Source organism: Heptranchias perlo, chromosome 2 (assembly GCF_035084215.1).
Source record: "Heptranchias perlo isolate sHepPer1 chromosome 2, sHepPer1.hap1, whole genome shotgun sequence".
Lineage (NCBI taxonomy): Eukaryota > Metazoa > Chordata > Chondrichthyes > Hexanchiformes > Hexanchidae > Heptranchias > Heptranchias perlo.
This window is the reverse complement of record NC_090326.1, coordinates 78,771,171-78,792,317: the sequence shown is the minus strand read 5'-3', so window position 1 is coordinate 78,792,317 and position 21,147 is coordinate 78,771,171. Positions and strand designations below refer to the sequence as shown.

General features: G+C 41.4%; 1 protein-coding gene across 2 annotated transcripts in view; it reads right to left on the bottom strand.

Annotated features, from left to right (window-relative positions):
• The window catches only part of igf2bp3 (insulin-like growth factor 2 mRNA binding protein 3), a 142,907-nt gene that overhangs the window by 15,419 nt on the left and 106,341 nt on the right, over positions 1-21,147 (bottom strand). The window contains exons 11-12 of one of the 2 annotated variants that reach the window (XM_068003460.1): positions 10,369-10,434; positions 2,444-2,563 (exon numbers count right to left, since the gene is read on the bottom strand). In XM_068003460.1, the coding sequence (XP_067859561.1) occupies positions 2,444-2,563; positions 10,369-10,434 (186 nt within the window). The remainder of the gene's footprint in view (positions 1-2,443; positions 2,564-10,368; positions 10,435-21,147) is intronic. The other variant, XM_068003469.1, reaches the window with a different exon arrangement.

Sequence of the window (21,147 nt, the reverse complement as noted above, 5' to 3'; positions counted from 1 at the left end):
GTATTCGGGGGTTCTGCAGGTAACACCTCTCTGTCTGAACACGGTGATTGCCTTGGCAACGGGCAGTTGCAGGGGCAGTCTGTAAACACCATGTATTGTTCAATATGTATAAATGCGTAGGCTTCAAGGAGATCTTGAAACATTTGCCTGAGGAAGGAGAAAATCTCCGAAAGCTTGTGAATTTAAAATAAAATTGCTGGACTATAACTTGGTGTTGTAAAATTGTTTACCATTAATTTCCAACCAATAGATGAGTGGTAGTTCGCACATCACTCAATACCCCACCCCCTAAGCTGAGGAAAAGGGAGGAACAGAACTCCAAGGTCAACCTCCATGCTGCCAAAAAGCACCAAGAATGGATTAGTATTGGCTATTGCATTTGGGAATCTGACTTGGGAGAAAGTATGTTGGCCATAAAAGATAAAGTTCTGATTAGTGCACTGACCTGCAATTGATTTCAAGAAACCAGATTATTCTCTTCGCCAGAATGATCATATTCAATTCCCCCAACAGAATGTAAAGAGAGGGGGAGAGAAAACAGGGAACTACAGGTCAGTTAGCCTGACATGAGTAGTCAGGAAAATGCTGCAATCCATTATTAAGGACGTGGTAACGGGGCACTTAGAAAATCATACTATGGTTAGGCAGAGTCAACATGGTTTTATGAAAGGGAAATCATGTTTGACAAATCTATTCGAGTTTTTTTGAGGATGTAACTAGCAGGGTAGATAAAGGGGAACCAATGGATGTAGTATATTTGGATTTTCAAAAGGCATTTGGTAAGGTACCACACAAAAGGTTGTTAAACAAGATAAGGGCTCATGGGGCTGGGGGTAATATATTAGCATGGATAGAGGATTAGTTATCAGACAGAAAAGAGAGTAGGAATAAATGGGTCATTTTCAGGTTGGCAGGCCGTAACTAGTGGAGTGCCGCAAGGATCAGTGCTGAGGCCTCAGCTATTTACAATTTATATTAATGACTTAGATGAAGGGACTGAGTGAAATGTATCCAAGTTTGCTGGCGATACAAAGCTGGGTGGGAAAGTAAGCTGTGAGGACGACACAAAGGGATATAGACAGGTTAAGTGAGTGGGCAAGATGGTGGTAGATGGATTATAATGTGGGAAATGTGAGGTCATTTGCTTTGGTAGAAAGAACAGAAACAGATTTTTTTTAAATGTTGGTGTGCAGAGGGATTTGGATGTCCTTGTACACAAAACATAGAAAGTTAACATGCAGGTACAGCAAGCAATAAGGAAGGCAAATGGTATATTGGCCTTTATTGCAAAGGGGTTGGAGTACAAGAGTAAGGAAGTCTTGCTGCAATTGTACAGGGCTTTGGTGAGACCACACCTGGAGTATTGTGTACAGTTTTGGTCTCCTTACCCAAGGAAGGATATGCTTGCCTTAGAAGCGGTGCAATGAAGGCTCACTAGATTGATTCCTGGGATGAGAGGGTTGTCCTACGAGGAGAGATTGAGTGGAATGGGCCTATACTCTCTGGAGTTTAGAAGAATGAGAGGTGATCTCATTGAAACATAAGATGCTGAGGGGACTTGACAAGGTAGATGCTGAGAGGCCGTTTCCTCTGGCTGGAGAGTCTAGAACTAGGGGGCATGGTCTTAGGATGAGAGGTCCACCATTGAGGACTGAGATGAGGAGGAATTTCTTCATTCAGAGGGTTGTGAATCTTTGGAATTCTTTACCCCAGAGGGCTGCGGATGCTCGGTCATTGAGTATATTCAAGGCTGAGATAGATAGATTTTTGGACTCAAAAGGAATCAAGGGATATGGGGATCGGGTGGGGAAAGTGGTGTTGAGGTCAAAGATCAGCCATGATCTTAATGAATGGCGGAGCAGGCTCAAGGGGTTGTATGGCCTACCCCTGCTCCTATTTCTTGTGTGATGTATGGAATTCAATGTATCTGATTAAATGTGCTCAATTTCCATTCCAGATCTGGTCACAAAAGTCAACATTGATTACCCATATATTTGCTCATCATAGCTAGTATACCTCTGCACGTGCTGTAAATTGACGTGAATGTTCAAGAATGGAGTTCAGATAAAGCCCTTACCTTTATTTATTTCAAAGTTACCCAGCAGCAATATATATTGGCATCTTTCAAGCTACCATAACACATTAAGCCCACACGAGATCAACCATATTCCACATACCATAATGATATTTATTACAGTGGCCCAGTAAATATGGATGATCAAATGATGTGGCCAAATAAGAAAACTTAATACTCAGGAGATTGTAAAGGAGCATAATGACAGTCATAAACAATAACCCAACAATTTTGAACACTTGTATGTCAAATTAAGTATTCAACTGCTGAAAATAATAGCCTTCCAAAATAATAGCAAATTGCTTTGTTGAATATTTCCATTTTTACAGTGGTTTGTTACAGCAAATGCCAATAGAATCTAAAAGTTACCTTAATGGAAGCTACTGCAAAACGAGAAAGTTGTTTGATGTGTTGCCCCTTCTTGCCAATAATTGCACCTACAGCCAGGGCAGGGATGAAGACATGAACCGTTTCAGATTCTGTCTGCTGCTGCAATTAATATAGAGTCATTATATACATGCAATAGTTGACTAATATACTTTATGCAAATGCTTCAGATCATAATTTTGATACTAGATATACACAGATTTCCCATGTGTTAGTGCTGGCCAAGAAACAATTGAAAATCAATCAATTGATATCAATCCATTGGACATTATCCTTTGCAATTTTCTTTATCCCTTCTGCCAGTCCTTAGATGGGGAGCTTGAAATGCAGTAAAGGTCTTAATTTGGGCTAAAGAGCACTAAACCCAAAAGAAAACCTCACTTTCTTTTGTGGAATCCAATTGTCGAAGTCCTACACAGGAATAGTTGCTAACAGATCCATACGTACAACCTGAAACTACATCTGAGTGCACCATCCAGAAAAGAAAACAAATCCAGTCAAGACTTCGATGTATGGATTTTTGTCCTTCAAACTCCATTTTGAGATGTTTGCTGGGAAAAGAACTGCAGTCTGAATGACTTGCCCTTGAATTTGGTCCACCCAAGTGCTTCTGCTTATCAATCTTTGACACGTTTCTTTCTCCCTCTTCCCCACCACTGCATAGCTAAAACTTGCTCATACAAAACCAAAATCATTATGGCATATTTCAGCATTACTTTTAATCGACAACTTCAATAGCCAAAGCAATGGACACGTTTTGTGAATTAGTGCTATGTAGCTTTTGATGCTCTTGCATAACTTCTAGCATTTCCTACATTATAATAGTGACTACACTTCAAAAGTACTTAATTGGCTGTGAAGCACTTTGTGATGTCCAGAGGTTAAGAAAGGTGCTATAGAACTGCAAATTTGCTCCTCTTAGCCCTCCCAAAAAATTGTAATCAACTGGTGTCGGCCAACTGCAAAGAAGGTGGGGAAGTAAAAAACAAGAGATCACCCTAATACTTGGGTTACTGCTGTTTTTTTTCAAAAAAGTGGACTTGTTTTGCAGCATGAACAATTCCACAATCTTGAAATACTAACAACACTGCTGATTTGCAGCTCACCTAAACAAAGCTAGAATAGCTACAATCAACATCTCCTTCACCGTGGAATGTGCTGGCATACAGCTCTCCTGCTGTCGACACCTGCAGATAATAAACAGGCCTCCAGAGAAGAGATAGTGGGACAGATTGCTCTGGGCATTATGATCTGAAATTGGATGAACTGCTTTCTGTTCTGGCCCACTAAACGCATCAAGGATACATCAGCATCGTAGAAGAATGCTTACCTTGTGCTGTACTGATGCACAGAACTGAGTGTCAAGTCCCAGATGTGCTGTATCTTTTTAAAATAAAAAACGGGAAGAGGAGAAGAGATGCGGCTTTTATATTGTCATTTGCGCCCACTGTGCATGCTAGACCTGTTGGAGACCAATTCAGAATAAAGACCCAGTCTTTTATTCAGCTTCTGAATTAACCTTCAACAGGCCTACAGGAGAACAGATACAAATAATACAAACCTGGGAGCTCAGCACACAAGTCATTTTACCGTCTTTACAACTCGGCACAGAAGGCAAGAATACTGCAAAAGTTGCTGAGCAAACAAATCTGCAGTTGAAGACCAAAACCGTATCCCAGATCTTGTACCAATCACAACTGATTCATCTTCTCTAGTTCAAGTGAACAGGCAGCTAATGAAACTCCTCCAATGTTCACATAATATGCACTAAGGTTTTAGTTTGCATTTTTTAAAAAAAAGTTTCCCAGAGATTAAAAAAAAATTGTTCCCAGGGTGAGAGATGATGGCATGGCCACAACTTTTGCCCATCCCTAGGTTTACCTGAGGTGGTGGTAGTGGGGCTTCTTTGAACCACAGCAGACCTTGGGGATGATAATGCTCCCACAATTGTGTTATGATGTGGAGATGCCGGTGATGGACTGGGGTTGACAATTGTAAACAATTTTACAACACCAAGTTATAGTCCAGCAATTTTATTTTAAATTCACAAGCTTTCGGAGGCTTCCTCCTTCCTCAGGTGAACGTTGTTGGAAATGAAATCCTCGAAATGAAATCGCATTTATAAATCACAGAACAATGCTTGGTGATTACAGACAGTTTTTTCAACTGCCCGTTGCCAAGGCAATCAGTGTGCAGACAGACAGGTGTTACCTGCAAGGTCTCCGAATATACAAATCACCAAAAAAAACCAAAAAAAAGAGATAGAGAGGTAGAAACATAGAAAAGACAGCAACTGACCCGTTATATTAAAAACAGATAACATTTGTTCGCTGGTGGGGTAACGTGTAGCGTGACATGAACCATTTTCTTTCTATGGACCCACGGCGAGGAATCACCAAAGAGACTACATGATAACATCAACAAGTTCCATCCCACCATCAAGCTCACCATGGACTACTCCTCAGAATCAGTTTCTTTCTTGGACACACGAATCTCCATCAAAGACGGGCACCTCAGCACCTCACTCTACCGTTAGCCCACGGACAACCTCACGATGCTCCACTTTTCCAGCTTCCACCCTAACCACGTCAAAGAGGCCATCCCCTATGGACAGGCCCTGCGAATACACAGGGTCTGCTCAGACGAGGAAGAACGCGATGGACACCTACAGACGCTGAAAGACGCCCTCGTAAGAACGGGATATGACGCTCAACTCATCGATCGACAGTTCTGACGGGCCACAGTGAAAAATCGCATAGTCCTCCTCAGGAGACTAACACGGGACGCAACCAACAGAGTACCCTTTGTCGTCCAGTACTTCCCCGGAGCGGAGAAACTACGCCATGTTCTCCGCAGCCTTCAACATGTCATCAATGACGACGAACACCTCGCTATGGCCATCCCTACACCTCCACTACTCGCCTTTAAACAGCCACCCAACCTCAAACAGACCATCGTTCGCAGCAAATTACCCAGCTTTCAGGAGAACAGCGTCCACGACACCACACAACCCTGCCACGGTAACCTCTGCAAGACATGCCAGATCATCGACACAGATACCACCATCACACGAGAGGACACCACCCACCAGGTGCATGGTTCATACTCCTGTGACTCAGCCAACGTTGTCTACCTCATACGTTGCAGGAAAGGATGCCCCAGAGCATGGTACATTGGCGAGACCATGCAGACGCTGCGACAACGGATGAACGGACACCGCGCAGCAATCACCAAACAGGAGGGCTCCCTCCCAGTCGGGGAACACTTCAGCAGTCAAGGACATTCAGCCACCGACCTTCGGGTAAGCGTACTCCAAGGCGGCCTTCGAGACACACGACAACGCAAAATCGTCGAGTAGAAATTGATAGCCAAGTTCCGCACCCATGAGGACGGCCTCAACCGGGATCTTGGGTTCATGTCACGCTACACGTTACCCCACCAGCGAACAAATGTTATCTGTTTTTAATATAACGGGTCAGTTGCTGTCTTTTCTATGTTTCTACCTCTCTATCTCTTTTTTTTGGTTTTTTTTGGTGATTTGTATATTCGGAGACCTTGCAGGTAACACCTGTCTGTCTGCACACTGATTGCCTTGGCAACGGGCAGTTGAAAAAACTGTCTGTAATCACCAAGCATTGTTCTGTGATTTATAAATGCGATTTCATTTCGAGGATTTCATTTCCAACAACGTTCACCTGAGGAAGGAGGAAGCCTCCGAAAGCTTGTGAATTTAAAATAAAATTGCTGGACTATAACTTGGTGTTGTAAAATTGTTTACAATTGTGTTAGGTAGGGAATTCTAGGATGTTGATTTTTAACTGCACTGAAATTAAAGCATTTAAGTTGTGTAGCATTTTAAGTGGTGTATATCCAGTGCCCATTTATCATTTTGAAATATGGTCTAGTTTAACTTGAAGAAATGATATATTTTATTTTAGATGAAAAGAGAGAATTAATTCAGTATTACACAAACTCAAGAAAATAAATACACAGATGTTTATTTGAAACAAAACTAGGAAGTGCAACCCAAGTTTTAAATTTAGTGTTGAACAGTTTTGAACTTTGAGATTCCACTAATGGGCAGGTAGAGAAGTCAAATTCTGGTGGTCAAGAATATTTGCTTTGAATTAGCTAAAGCTAGTGTTGGAAACCACCAGGACACATCAAAATAAGAGGCAGTGAAATACAATGTAGCAGAGATTTAAAAGGTTAAGGAGACCTTGGACAGACCAGGAATTCCAGGTAAGGAAGCAAGTGACTGTCCACTTAGGTAGATGAGTACAACTAAATTGTAACTATAGCAAACTTTCAGATGAAACATTAAACCCATGTCCTACCTGCCCTCTCAGCTAGACATAAAAGATCCCACTATTCAAAGAAGAGCAGTGGATTTACCCTGGTGTCCTGGCTAGCATTTATTCCTTAACCAATACCACCAAAAACTGATTACCTGACCATTATTTAACTGCTGTTTGTGGGACCTTGCTGTGTCAAATTGGTTGCCATGTTTGCCTACATCACAACAGTGATATCACTTCAATAGTGCTTTATCAAGAATTGGCCAGTTTAGTGGTTTCAAGTGAGAAAGCAGTTTGATTAGGAAGAACTTGGGAAATCAATAAGGAAAAAGCAGTAAAAACTTAAAAGAAGCTTATTCATGAGTCGACATCTAGCCCAGATATTTATGCAACACATTATGGGTTTAAAATAAAACACCCAATATTCCTTGATCTCCAATTTCCTGTTGCAACTGTTCTGCAATTTGCAATGATTGCTTACATGGTAAAAATGCTCATCATGTCCCAATTAGCCCACTCATTTTACATGCATTTTAAACATTTACACTACTTCTGAATTCTTTTAGAGCAGGCAATTTAATGCAAACACCACCCATGCTATTAGCATTGTCATGCAACGATGCATTTCATTCATGTTTGCTGCTTCTTTCCTCTCCCCCAAACCCCACAAAAAAACAGCACTGATGTAAAACAGTTTCCAGCTATTTAAATGATTAGGACTATGCATCCAATTTCACTTCTGTATAACTCGAATGTATGCGTTTTCCCTCTCCCCTCGATAATTTATCCTGGGGCTTACAATTCCCTCCTTTCCCCATGCTTTATGTCCACAATACCCTTTTGTTCAATGTAAAGCACCCAAAGATGTCTTCCTACATGAGAAGTGCTATATCCCTAAGCAAACCCAATCACTACTACTCTTCTTTCCTACTCCACTGCTGCCATTTCAGGCTTGAATCCTCCTTGAATAAGCCCACAGCTAATCTCTGTGTCTCTTTTGACATTTGCCGAAGGCCCCATTGAGGCACCAGTCCCTGCCTCCTTACGGGTAGCACTCCCAACTCTCTCCAACCTTCCCACCCAGCGCATTTGCTTTGGGCTAATCTCCTTCCAGTCTTGCTCACCCCACCTGCCACCGCCCGTCCCACTGGACTCTACTAGTGGATCAACAAACCTCCAACCCTCTTCGCACTTCCCTCCAAAATGTCTGTTTACACTTAAAACAAGACCCCTGCCATTCAACTCTTCACTGTGAATGACTGCATAGACATCCTAACTTTGAAACTTCACTAACACCTTGCCTCTTACTGAAGCCACCAACTGTCCTATCTAAACTGCCATGGTGGCTGTGTCATCACCAAATCACAACTTGATCTCTCCCCCTATTCCTCTGGTACCTTTGCCTCCTTCAAGCACCTCACCTTTTTCCACCCCTTCTGCAAAAATCCTTGTTAGTAAAAAGGAGAAGGGGAAAAGAAAAGGAGATACACACAGAACAATGATGGCATGTGTCTGGCAAAATAATTTGAATTAGTAGCAGCTTCTGTAATGTCGCAAATTCATTCCAAAACATTTCAAAACATTTTTGCTGCTACCTCTGCAAGTAGTTAATCCTACATGTTTCTATAAAAAAAAATCCAGAAGTCTTATTGAATACAGTAGTTGTGCTGTTTTACAGAGCATATGTATTATCTCTAATAAAAATCAGTTACTGTTCAAAAAGTGAGAGTGATGAGTTGGTAACAGACACTCTTGCTGTCAAACTTTAAAAAGTTGGCTTTTTTTTCAAAAATTCTTAGAGTTCTCAGCCAAAATCCCAAGAGTGCATTTTTTTAAAAAAAAGGTTTCGAAGAAGATAGATCTATTGATCGTGCTTTTGACTCATGCTCAAGCATCACACCTGCTTTGCTTTCACTTTGCTGTCACATACTCCAGATCAAGTGAAATGACATGGCAATATAGATCATGGTATTATAGGATGAAACCAAGATTTTCTTCTTAAAAGAATATTCCATAATATGGTCTCCAATGTTTAACAAAAAATAGCAATTTAGACTTTAAGCTTTTAAAATTTTTCTGGAGTTACCAAGTCAGCATAATCATTTAGCTGGCATTTGAGGTAGGCATGGGAACAGAAGGCACTGTTTCAAACAAAGGAGATGGCAACTATAATCAGAAAGCTAGCATGTGTGATTGATAAGAGGTGCTATTTTCAGCTGAATTCTCAAAGGCAATTGCAGGATTTCATCCTAGTGTATCCTTGGATTACTCAAGATACAACCATAGAACAATTCTGTACATTGCTGCTTAGTAATCTGGAGATTCATCAGCTGCGTGGTTTAAAAGCAGTAGCAGCCCATGATAGCTAAAAAGGCATCAACATCCTGAATGAAATAATTCAATTTTTTCCCCTACATTCACATCTTCAAAATAAATTTGAAGAAAATCTTGCTGTTGGCTCATCCATTACATTGGGCTGGATCTTGCTGTAAAAATAACGGCGTGTTAACAACACAGGACGTTATTAACGTACAAATCGGCCAGTAAATTCAAGGGATTAAGAGATACGTGAATCTCCAGAACTTGCTGGTCGATTTACACCACTCTGCCATTTGCTTCGCACAAATGGCATCTTGCCCTTAGCTTCCCTGTTATTTTTAAGAACTTGCTGGATTTGCACATTAATTGCCCATTAAATTCACCACAGGAAGTTAATTAAGAGCGCAAGTACCCTTTTAATGTGATAATTGTTAATGCAGTGTCAATCAACTCTCTGACCCAGAAATTGAACAATTTAAACCGTGGCATCTCATTCCTTCACGTGGTAAATTGTTCAGATTTTAAAAATGTCAAATTTAATTTTTTTTTCTTACTTTTCCGGTGGTGTGTCTTTTTTCTCCCTCTCCGAATCCAATCTTTCTTTCCCTCTATTTCTCCATCTGTAAGTGATTTGACTCTAATTCACCCTCCTTCTCAGTCGCTCCTGCCTCTTCCTCAATCTTTAAATCTTATTGGTTAAGGAGATACACTGTTGGTCCCACCGTTCACCAAGGTCCCAGACGCCCCGTTGCCCTCGCCACATTGTTACCAGTTTGCACTTCCAGCAAGTTACAGCGCAAAAAACAATCTGAGCTGAAGGGTGCAGAAAAAAGTCTAACTAACAGGGCACTCGAGATGCTCTGTTCCAGCAAGATCCAGCCCATTAGATTTTTTTCTCCCCTCTCTTTATTGACATCCAAAAACAATTAGCTAAAACCAGATGGGATAATTGATTTGCATAGGAATCATAGGAGAGAATACAAACAAGCACTTCACAGAACAAATGGCAATTGTTTTAGGATAATCCTAGTGTGACTACTGTAAATAGGTAGATTAGATTGCCAAAACAGGGCTGCGCAGGTTAAACATTAGAGACAAGTGAACTTCAAGTCTTTTTTCTTGACTTAGACTTCAATAAGCCTATTATGCCAGAATCAGATCCATTTAAGTGGCATTTTTTTAAAAAAAAACTGAGATAGTTCTGTTCAGTTCTGTTTTTACTACATCTTCAGCAGGAAAGCAGGTCAGGCAAACGGTGCTGTGCATAGCAGACTAAAAATAGTCACTTACAGCTAGTTGCTGGCCCCCTGAAGCAATGCTCGATACCCCATACACATCACAGAAATTTGGATAGCTCTAAATCACAAAGAAAATTGGCATTTAAGAAACTTAAGCTTCCGCTCAGAATTTCAGTTCAGCTTTCTCCTGCAGTTGCCAAATGAAGAACAGTGAAGACATAAAACAGAAATTTTACATGTTCGCATTGACTATAATCAAAAACTTTAACAGCCAAAATGAAATACAAGGTATAACCACATTACGTAATTTGTACACAAAAATAAAGTACATGTTGCATTTTATAGCAGGAAATTAGATATTAAAAAGAAACAAAGCAAACAGACAACCAATTTGGATGATCAAATACCCTAGTTGTTCTGCATGTCAAATAAGCTCTTGAATTGGACATACCTCACCTCTAATGTTTGATGATGACAAATTGGAGTCGTTATCAGACCAGACCCAGGTAGACGTTTCACTTCAAACAAAATTCAATCCCATGCTGATGTACTGCATTATTTACATATACTGAGTTCAGATTATGGCAGTGTCCGTATAAGAGGTAAAATGTTGAAATTAGTCTCAAAATTACATTGGATCATTTATAGGATCTTATAAGACAATCTATGAACAGTTTCAAAATGGGTACCATTTACTGAGTCTTAAGACGAGTAATAAACTGACCTCAATTTGTTGAGAGGACGTTTGTGATTGCAAGGGAGACCTTCCACACCAATGGCTTTAAATAGGTTTATATATTTGCAGATTTTACTTGCATTAAGCCAATAGTTAAATTACCTTCCATAGAGTGCTTTTACATCTTGGGCCCTTAAACTGTTCATGCAAAATCAAGAGTTTGTACATGGGAATATAGTCAGTAAAGAAACATTTGGACATCACCCTTTAAGAAAAATGAAGTATTTTTGTCTAGTTTGATTTGGTGTCTGTAACCTCAAATCTAAACATAATACATAAGGAGTTAACAGTCAATTAAACCAGAATCTTGCACCCAGCAAATCCTTCACTTGTGGCTTTTTCTCATGTCAATACAATGGACACTGAACTATTAAACTGTAAAACAAGCTATTCTTAATGCTCATGACTTAATCCATTGATACAAGCAAAAGTATAAGAAACTGAGGAAAACTTCACATAGTAGGTTTAGAAAATTAATCATTGAACTATAGGACATTTGGAAATTATGGCTGAAAAGTGAAAATGTGAAAGATTTGGTGCTGAAGCCTATAATGTACATAGATACATTTCTGGAAGTGGTTCCAGATGATTTAAGGATATGGTTGCTTGACAAGGAATGCAAGACTCTGAAGCAGTTAGAAGAACAAGCAGACCATTGTGTGAGCTTACAAGTATCAGGATTCCGGCAATCGAATAGGAGCCACACCCAGCCTGGTGTGAATCCACAGCCCCAACAGCTAGGAGGTGCACCAGTTCAAAAGTCATTGGGGTAAACCAAACATCTCAACTGTGCTAACAAAATAATGTACAGCATGAACTGCTGGTCCAAGCACCAACTAGGAAGACCAAGCCTGGCTATAAGATATGAGAGTGGGCTATGAAAAGGAACCAGATAAAAATATAGCAGAAACATACCAGACTGATTCCTGGGATAGCAGGACTAAAGTATGAGGAGAGATTGGGTCGACTAGGCCTATATTCACGAGAGTTTAGAAGAATGAGGGATGATCTCATCGAAACACACAAAATTCTAACAGGACTAGACAGACTAGATGGAGGGAGGATGTTCCCAATGGCTGGGGAGTCCAGAACCAGAGGTCACAGTCTCAGGATATGGGGAATGCCATTTAGAACCGAGATGAGGAGAAATTTATTCACTCAGAGGGTGGTGAACCTGTGGAATTCTCTGCCACAGAAGGCAGTGGAGGCAGAGTCATTAGATGTATTCAAGAAGGAGAGATATATTTCTTAATGCTAAAGGGATCAGGGGAAAGAGCAGGAACAGGGTACTGAGTTAGACGATCAGCCATGATCATTTTGAATGGCAGAGCAGGCCCGAAGGGCCGAATGGCCTACTCTTGCTCCTATTTTTTAATGTTTCTATGTGGAACCAGAAGCAAGGAATATACAAGCATTCCTATGCCCAGTCCTATTAAATGATAGGCCAGAGACCCAAAGTATCAAGAGATACAGAGTATCCGATCTTTAGTAGAACCACACTTAGTGTAGGATGATCAATACTTACAGGGTACCTTCAGACCACATTCATAGTGCCACTGAGTCAATGTACCACTGGCCAAGGTTCAGCTGGAATACAACTTGTGGTCAAGTGTAAAAGAAATAGGATCGTCTACACTGGTACTGTTTGACGGCTTGCTGGGAAATGATTTAAACAATGGGAATGTTACAACTAATTTAGCTAAGGGGTAAAAAGCTTCACTAGTGACTTAAAATTGGGCAAAAGTTTGTGGAACCGAACCAGACCAAAAATAGCTGTAGTACTGCTGAGCTCAGCTCACATGACACTCAACACCCAGGTCGTAGGGTGCAGGCTCCTGCTATTAGTGGTACCAAACCACATAAGAGTATGCGAAGGAGCCCAAGTATGCACGTGAAGCAAATCAACCAGGGGTACTTGGGTAGCATAGATCGTCAAAAATTAGCAGTGGTTCAGAAGACTGACCCTGCATTAGAGGGAGTGCGACCTCACTACCTGGAACATCAGGACCCCACAGCCTGAATCGATGTGATGATACAATTAGGAGGATGGACATTTGGTCCAACATTACAAATCCAAACCTGATGAGGGACTGAACCAGAATAATTCAGATAATGGTACAGCAAGTGTACTGAAAAAGATTTACTAAAGGTAGCCCATTATTTACCTCTTGCAGGACATCGGGGGGGGTGGGGGGCGGGTAAAATGTACAAAAGTCAGACTGCTACAACACTATCTCTAAAGACACAGTGGAATTTTATACAGTGTGTTAATACACACCAATGTACAAATAAATTGGGGGACCACAACACATCCTCATCAGATTAATGGGCTACAGAATGGGTTATGGCACACTGACTCTCTTGCCACAAGCATGTTGAGGCGAACTCCAAGCACTAGGACTAAACATTGCTATATTTCCAAGTTTTAAGCAGGTGCCCCAAGAATCTACATGGTCTCCACCATTTGAGCTACTATATGGATTCCGACTGTGTGCTCCCTTAAAACTAATCAGAGAAGCATGGTCAGGGAAGACCACAAACAGCTATAATATAACCAAATATGTACTTACATCAAAGGATCAGCTAACTAGTTTGGCCCTGCATAAGAGAACCTGAAGCGTGCACAAACTACTAGAATATTGATACCACCTCAACGCTCGGCTCCTGATAATCTTCAGTTACCTGTAATTTACACCTGCAGCAAAGTGGCTGCTGGGTTAATAGAGCTAAACAAGTTAATATTAAAGATTGTGAAACTGCTCAAGTAAACCAGCAAAGGGAGAGGCTTGTAGGAGCAAAACTCATGCAAGTTAAAAGAGAGTATTTAAAGAAAGGTGGTTCCCAGCAAAAGATCTCAAGCACGAGAGATACGGCGACTACAGAACAAGTAAGTGAAGTTTGATACTAGAGAGTGTTCAGGCCATCATTATCCAGATTTTTAAGTTGGCCAGTTAAACAGAGGGATGGCAGTGCAATGAACTCTTATGATGTGTGTGGATTGCGATAAGTGGGCCATCATGAATCGTGTGCATAGTTAGGGGTACCCTAAGCATTGGAAAACTGACACAGTAACAGAGGACCCGTGCACTTTGGAAGCCATTGATCACACTACGCAGTAGAGAATGAAGGGTTTCTGGAATGTCACTCCAGAATGTGGTCACCCAAGAGGCAGTGCTGGACAGTTCAGGATGAAGGGCTGGTGTACCATAAGAGAAGCAGGTGACCTTCCCCAAGGCAGCAGAGGAAAGGCACGAGTCACAGGTTCAGGAAACCAGAGTTACTGGAACTGTTCAAAAGTTATAGGGTTGGACAACTGTGAGGAAGATAGCAATTCAGAGGAGGGTGGTCCTTAGCAAAATCACAGCACTGTGGAACAGGGGACTACCTGGAGTTAAAGGGCCAGTGAAAAGCAAGTGGACCACAGGAATAGGAAAGTGGCAAGAGATTCTATAGTCAGAGCAATAAACTTGTTTTTGCAATCATGACTGGGAGTCCTGAATAGTAGGTTGCCTGCCTGGTGCCATGGTGAAGGGCACCATGGAACAGATGGAAACATTTCTTGAGATGGGAGCAAGATCAACCAAAAGTTGTAGTCCAGATTAGAATCAATGGCAGAGATAAAAGCATGTTTGATGTCTTACACAGGGAGTTTTAAAACACTAGGCATTAGATTGATAAACAAGATCTTAATGGTAATCTCCAGATTGCTTCCCCTGCACTAGACAAGTTAGAGGCAGAAGAGTAGGCCAGTCAACATATAGGTGCAGGAAGGTGTGATTCACATTCCTGGGACACTGTAACAAGGGAAGGTTGAACCAAAGGAAAGGCCTTCACCTGAACTGAAAAGTAAAAGAATAGAGAAGGTACAGCTTCTCAGAGATCGAGAGATGGAGATTGAACGTATGACTTAAAATATTTGGTTAGTTTTTACAAATGATGTGGGAGTGAGATGTATACTATGTATACAGGAGGATATGGAATAATTGTCAGAGATAACTGGAAAAGAAATTGGTTCTGAAATAAAATCAGAACCTAGTCACTGGGTCTTGATGGTACGCACACTAGGCTGTTGAAGGGAGTCAAAAGTAACAGCAGAGGCTCTGAACACAATTTTTCAATCCTCATTAAATATGCAAATTGTGTTGCGAGACCAGAGAGTAGCCAATGAAACACTACAGTTCAAGAAGTGAGAGAAGGGTAAACCAGGTAACTATAGTCCAGTTGGTTTAATGTCAGTTACGAGAAAACTCTTGGGGCCTGATTTTAACTTGGAAAATCGGGTGGGTTGGTTTGGGGGGGGGGGGGGGGGGGGGGGGGGGGGGGCGCGCCGGGGGGCGCAGGCAGTAAAGACTTAAAAAATCTAAAACCCGTCCATTTCCAGTTTTAACGGAGGCGGGACAAGGGGCGGGCGACCAACCCGCTCTTAGGAAGCGGGTCGGTCACTGAAAGCTTTCAAGGAGGCTGTGGGCCTCCATTTTAAACAGATGTTTTGTTTTTAACACCGGGGGCCGGAATTCCCGGGCCTTCTACTTCACACCACGCGAGGAGGAGAAGATGCGAAACAGCAGGTAATTGCCTTTATAGCACAGCTTGTGGGCCCGGAGGAGGAGTGCTTGCCCTAGGCCCAACAAACCTACCTGCAGCGACCCCCCCCCCCCCCCCCACAATCACCCAGCATCTCCGACCCCCGACCTCCCCTCCCATCAATCTAAGACTTACTTGCTCGCATCCTCTTCTCCCATCCGACTGAGGCCAGCCTGTCGGGCAGGAAATGGTCAAAAAAAATAAAAGACGTCCTTACATCAAAATCGTAAGGACGTCCAGGAAACGCATACTTCCGGGTTTCCTGTCAGAAATTCCACATCCCCGCCCCCTTCCCGGCTCCCCGATAAAATCATGCCCTTGGAATCTGTAATTTGAGGTAAAATTGGTGCACATTTAGAGCTGCATGGAATAATCAAGTACAGCCAACATGAATTTATTAAAGGTAAATATAAATTTAAGAGTATTTTTAAGTGACCAATTTAAAAAAAAATTCATTCATGGGACGTGGGCATCACTGGCAAGGCCAGCATTTATTGCTCATCCCCAATTACCCTTGAGAAGGTGGTGGTGAGCCGCCTTCTTGAACCAATGCAGTCCGTGTGGTGAAGGTACTCCCACAGTGCTGTTAGGTAGGGGGTTCCAGGATTTTGACTCAGCAACAATGAAGGAACGGCGATATATTTCCAAGTCAGGATGATGTGTGACTTGGAGGGGAACATGCAGGTGGTGTTGTTCCCATGTACCTGCAGCCCTTGTCCTTCTAGGTAGTAGAGGTCGCGGGTTTGGGAGGTGATGTCGGAGAAGCCTTGGCAAGTTGCTGCAGTGCATCCTGTGGATGGTACATACTGCAGCCACGGTGCACCAGTGGTGAAGGGAGTGAATGTTCAAGGTGATGGATGGGGTGCCAATCAAGTGGGCTGCTTTGTCCTGGATGGTGTCGAGCTTCGAGTGTTGTTGGAGCTGCACTCATCCAGGCAAGTGGAGAGCATTCCATCACACCCCTGACTTGTACTTTGTAGATGGTGGAAAGGCTTTGGGGAGTCAGGAGGTGAGTCACTCGCCGCAGAATACCCAGCCTCTGACCTGCTCTCGTAGCCACAGTATTTATGTGGCTAGTCCAGTTATGTTTCTGGTAAATGGTGACCCCTAGGTTGGTGATGGTGGGGGTGGGGGATTCAGTGACAGTAATGCTGTTGAATGTCAAGGGGAGGTGGTTAGACTCTCTCGTCCGTGATGGTCATTGCCTGGCACAAATGTTACTTGCCACTTATCAGCCCAAGCCTGGATGTTGTCCAGGTCTTGCTGCACAGATTGCTTCATTATCTGAGGGTCCTGGTGGAACTCAAACTGAGCATCGATGAGCAAGTTATTGGTGAGTAAGTGCCGCTTTAAAACGCTGTCGATGACACCTTTTATCACTTTGCTGATGATTGAGAGTAGACTGATGAGGCGATAACTGGCTGGATTGGATTGTCCTGCTTTTTATGGACAGGACATACCTGGGCAATTTTCCACTTTATCGGGTAGACGCCAGTGTTGTTGCTGTATTGGAACAGCTTGGCTAGAGGCATGACTAATTCTGGAATTGGATAAAAGGAATGTAGTAGATGCATCGTAAATGGATAAGGTGTCTCACAGGAGGCTAGTTATGAAAACCATAGCACATTGTGTATGAGGAACTGTAACAACATGGATTGAAAGTTGGTTGACTGACAGAAACAAGTTTAGGGTTTACACTTGAAACTTGAATTTTTCTGTTCCCTGCACAGATGTTAGTAGACCTGCTGAGTGTTTCTAGCATTTTCTATTATTTTATTAATCTTAATGGGTGTTGTTTGGACTGGTGCTGGGTTATCAATGGCATTGCTTATATCTATCATTTTTTTTCCAAGAACATAAAAAAACATATTTCCTGTTATGCTTGTCACACGTTTGTGCCAAATTTTAACCTTATTATAAATTCCTATATCCACATTTATAGTGGAAGTGGCCTATGTAAACTTGTCACATAGCAATTACACTCTCCTGAAAGTGGTAGTCCTGCAACACCCCAGTTTTGCATCTCCCAGCTCCTCAGCCTGCATTGGAGAAACTCTATGCTTCATCAAACTCTACTTCCCAAATGGCTGCAAGTTTTGAATTTAACTAAATATAAATTCAGAATAGTATATAAATTTAAAAAAGGACAGAACACAGGTCCCCAAAATGGGAGACTATATTACATTTGCACAACATAGTCCAATTATCTCCTGTCCTCTATCCCAGCATCATCTGAAGATTACACAGTCTCGATTCTGTGTGTGCAACACATGGGAGATGTATTTTATTAAAATTCTTAGTCTATCTGCAAACCTTACTTCCTGCAGTTCTGAATTCTGGTCAACCGTTCCCCATTGCAAACCAGTATATCAACATTTCCAATTCAATTTTGCTACGTAAACTTTCACCTTACAGTACCAATCATTAAAAATGCTTTTTTTAAAAATACTGACATTTTTGTCCTCAGAAACTGAAATTTCAGAAGTTCAAAATAAGATTTTAAACAAATTCAAAAAGTTACATTTTTCACAAATTAGTTGAGTTATTTGGTTAGGGAGGTACTAGGTTCAATTCCCCGAGTTTGTTAGCTGAATTAAGCCTTGCAATGGTAGGAATGCTACAATTGACCTCAGCACTATTATGTTGGGGAAAGAAAAATCAGTCTGGGTTCCTGCTTTTGATCACTATCTTCCCAATGTTTAACCGGAGGAAACTGTGGATCATTCAAGACTGGATCTCTGATAAGCAGTCCACTTATCCATTAAGTAGGTTATCCTAGAATACTGCTTTAGAAGACCCATCTATTTTTAAAAAATTTCTCCATGGTTCAGCTGAAGTCATCTTTAGAAAATAACCCTAGAGTAAAATTTATTCCAAAAATGTGTTCCTCTTCCTTCTTATCCTCAATGCTGCCAGTTAACGATGCCCTGTCCATGATTCACAAAATGCAGATTAGCTGCCCATTCATCCCATTGCTGGTTGTGGGAATTTGCTGGCACAGATTGCTGCCTCATATACCTACAAAACAGTCACTGAACTTCAAAAGTATTTTATTGCCTGAAGTACTTTGAGTAATTGACTATGTAATATCTATCTCTATTCAACAGCAGCAAGCAAAACTATAGTTGTAATATTCACTAACAAGCAGTTTCTTGCTCCTAAGCAATATTCATGATATTAGAAAATGATTCGGTCATACATGTACATTAAAAAGGATTAACAGAATTTAGCAGTTTGGATCTATTTCTCCAGACAATTCATTGGGAAATAAACATATAAAAACTAGTAAAAACATGCTCTTTCAATTGTACATGTAAAACATGTGTCTCACATAAAACTATTATCTACCTTGATCGAATCAGATATGCAATCTTCAGATGACTACAATTCCTATAAAAAAAATGACACTCATGACTCACCTCTTGTCATTTGATGACTTGAATATTCATCCTTGGTTTCAAACAAGTATGAGCCTATAGGCCACCAAATAGCAGGAAGCAGCAAATTACAGAAAGATGCAAGAACCAGAGAAGTGATAATGGGGGGACTTCAATTATCCCAATACAGACTGGGACAGTAACAGTGTAAAGGGCAAAGAAGGGGAGGAGTTCCTGAAACGTGTATAAGAGAACCTTTTGGAAGAGTGTGTTTCCAGCCCAACTAGGAAGGAAACGGTACTGGATCCAGTTCTGGGGAATGAAGTGGGGCAGGTGGAGCATATTTCAGTGGGGGAGCATTTGGGGAACATTGATCATAATATTAGGTTTAGAATAGTTTTGGAAAAAGACAAGGAACAATCCAGCGTAAAAATACTTAACTGGAGGAGGGCTAATTTCAGTGATTTAAAAAGGGATCTTGTCCAGGTGGATTGGAATCAAAAATTGGTAGGCAAAACAGTAATTGAACAACGGGAGGCCTTCAAGAAGGAGTTGGTTCAGGTACAGAGTAGACACATCCTTACGAGGGGGAAAGGAAGGGCATCCAATGCTAGAGCTCTCTGGATGACTAAAGATATATAGGAGATTAAAATGAAACAAAAAAAAAGGAGGCTTATGACAAACTTAAGGTCATAATACAGTAGAAAATCAGAACGTACAGGAGAGATTTAAAAAAGGGAATAAGCTGGGCAGAGAGTATGAGAATAGATTAGTGGCCAACATAAAAGGGAATCCAAAAGTCTTTTATAAACATATAAATAGTAAAAGGGTAGTCAGAGGAAGGGTGGGACCAATTAGGGACAAAAAGAGAGATCTTCTTGTGGAGGCATAGGGTATGGCTGAGGTACTAAATGAATACTTCGCATCCGTCTTTACTAAAGAGGATGCTGCCATTGTAACAGTAAAGGAGGAAGTAGCAATATTGGCTAGGATAAAAATAGATAAAAAGGTAGAAGAGACACCCGGTCCAGATGGGATGCATCCTAGATTACTAAGGGAAATAGGGGTGGAAATTGCAGAGGCTCTAGCCACAATCTTCCAATCCTTAGATTATGGGGACGGTACCAAAGGATTGGAGGATTACAAATGTCACACCCCTGTTCAGAAAAAGGGGAGAGGGCAAATATAGGCCAGTCAGCTTAATGTCGATGGTGGGGAAACAATTAGAGACAATAATCCAGGACAAAATTAACTGGCACTTGGAAAAGTATGGGCTAATAAATGAAAATCAGCATGGATTTGTTAAAGGAAAATTGTGTTTGATTAACTTGATTGAGTTCTTTGATGAAGTAACGGAGAGTGTTGAAGAGGTAAGTGCGGTTGATGTGTATATGGACTTTCAAAAGGCATGATAAAGTACCACATAATAGAACTGTTAACAAAATTCAAGCCCACAGAATTAAAGGGACAGTGGCAGCGTGGATACAAATTGGCTAGGGGACAGAAAGCAGAAAGTAGTGGTGAACAGTTGTTTTCAGACTGGAGGGAAGTATACAGTGGTGTTCTCCCAGGGGAATTAGGTACCCTGTGGTATTAGGACCACTGGTCTTTTTGATAAATATTAATGACCTGGGCTTGGGTATGCAGGGTATAATTTCAAAGTTTGCAGATGATACAAAACTTGGAAATGTAGTAAACAATGTGGAGGATAGTTACAGACTTCAGGAGGTCATAGACAGACTGGTGAAATGGGCAGACACATGGCAGATGAAATTTAATGCAGAGAAGTGTCAAGTAATGCAGTTTGGTAGGAAGAATATAAACTAAATGGTACAATTTTAAAGGGGATGCAGGAACAGACCTGGGAGGTGGGCATACACAAATCTTTGAAGGTGGCAGGACAAGTCGAGAAGGCTGTTAAAAACGCGTATGGGATCCTGGACCTTATTAATAGAGGCAGAGAGCATAAAAGCAAGGAAGTTACGCTAAACTTTTTTATAATACTGGTTTGGCCTCAGCTGGAGTAGTGTGTTTAATTCTGGACGCCACACTTTAGAAAGGATGTCAAGGCCTTAGAGAGGGTGCAGAAGAGATTTACTAGAACGGTACCAGGGATATGGGACTTCAGTTATTT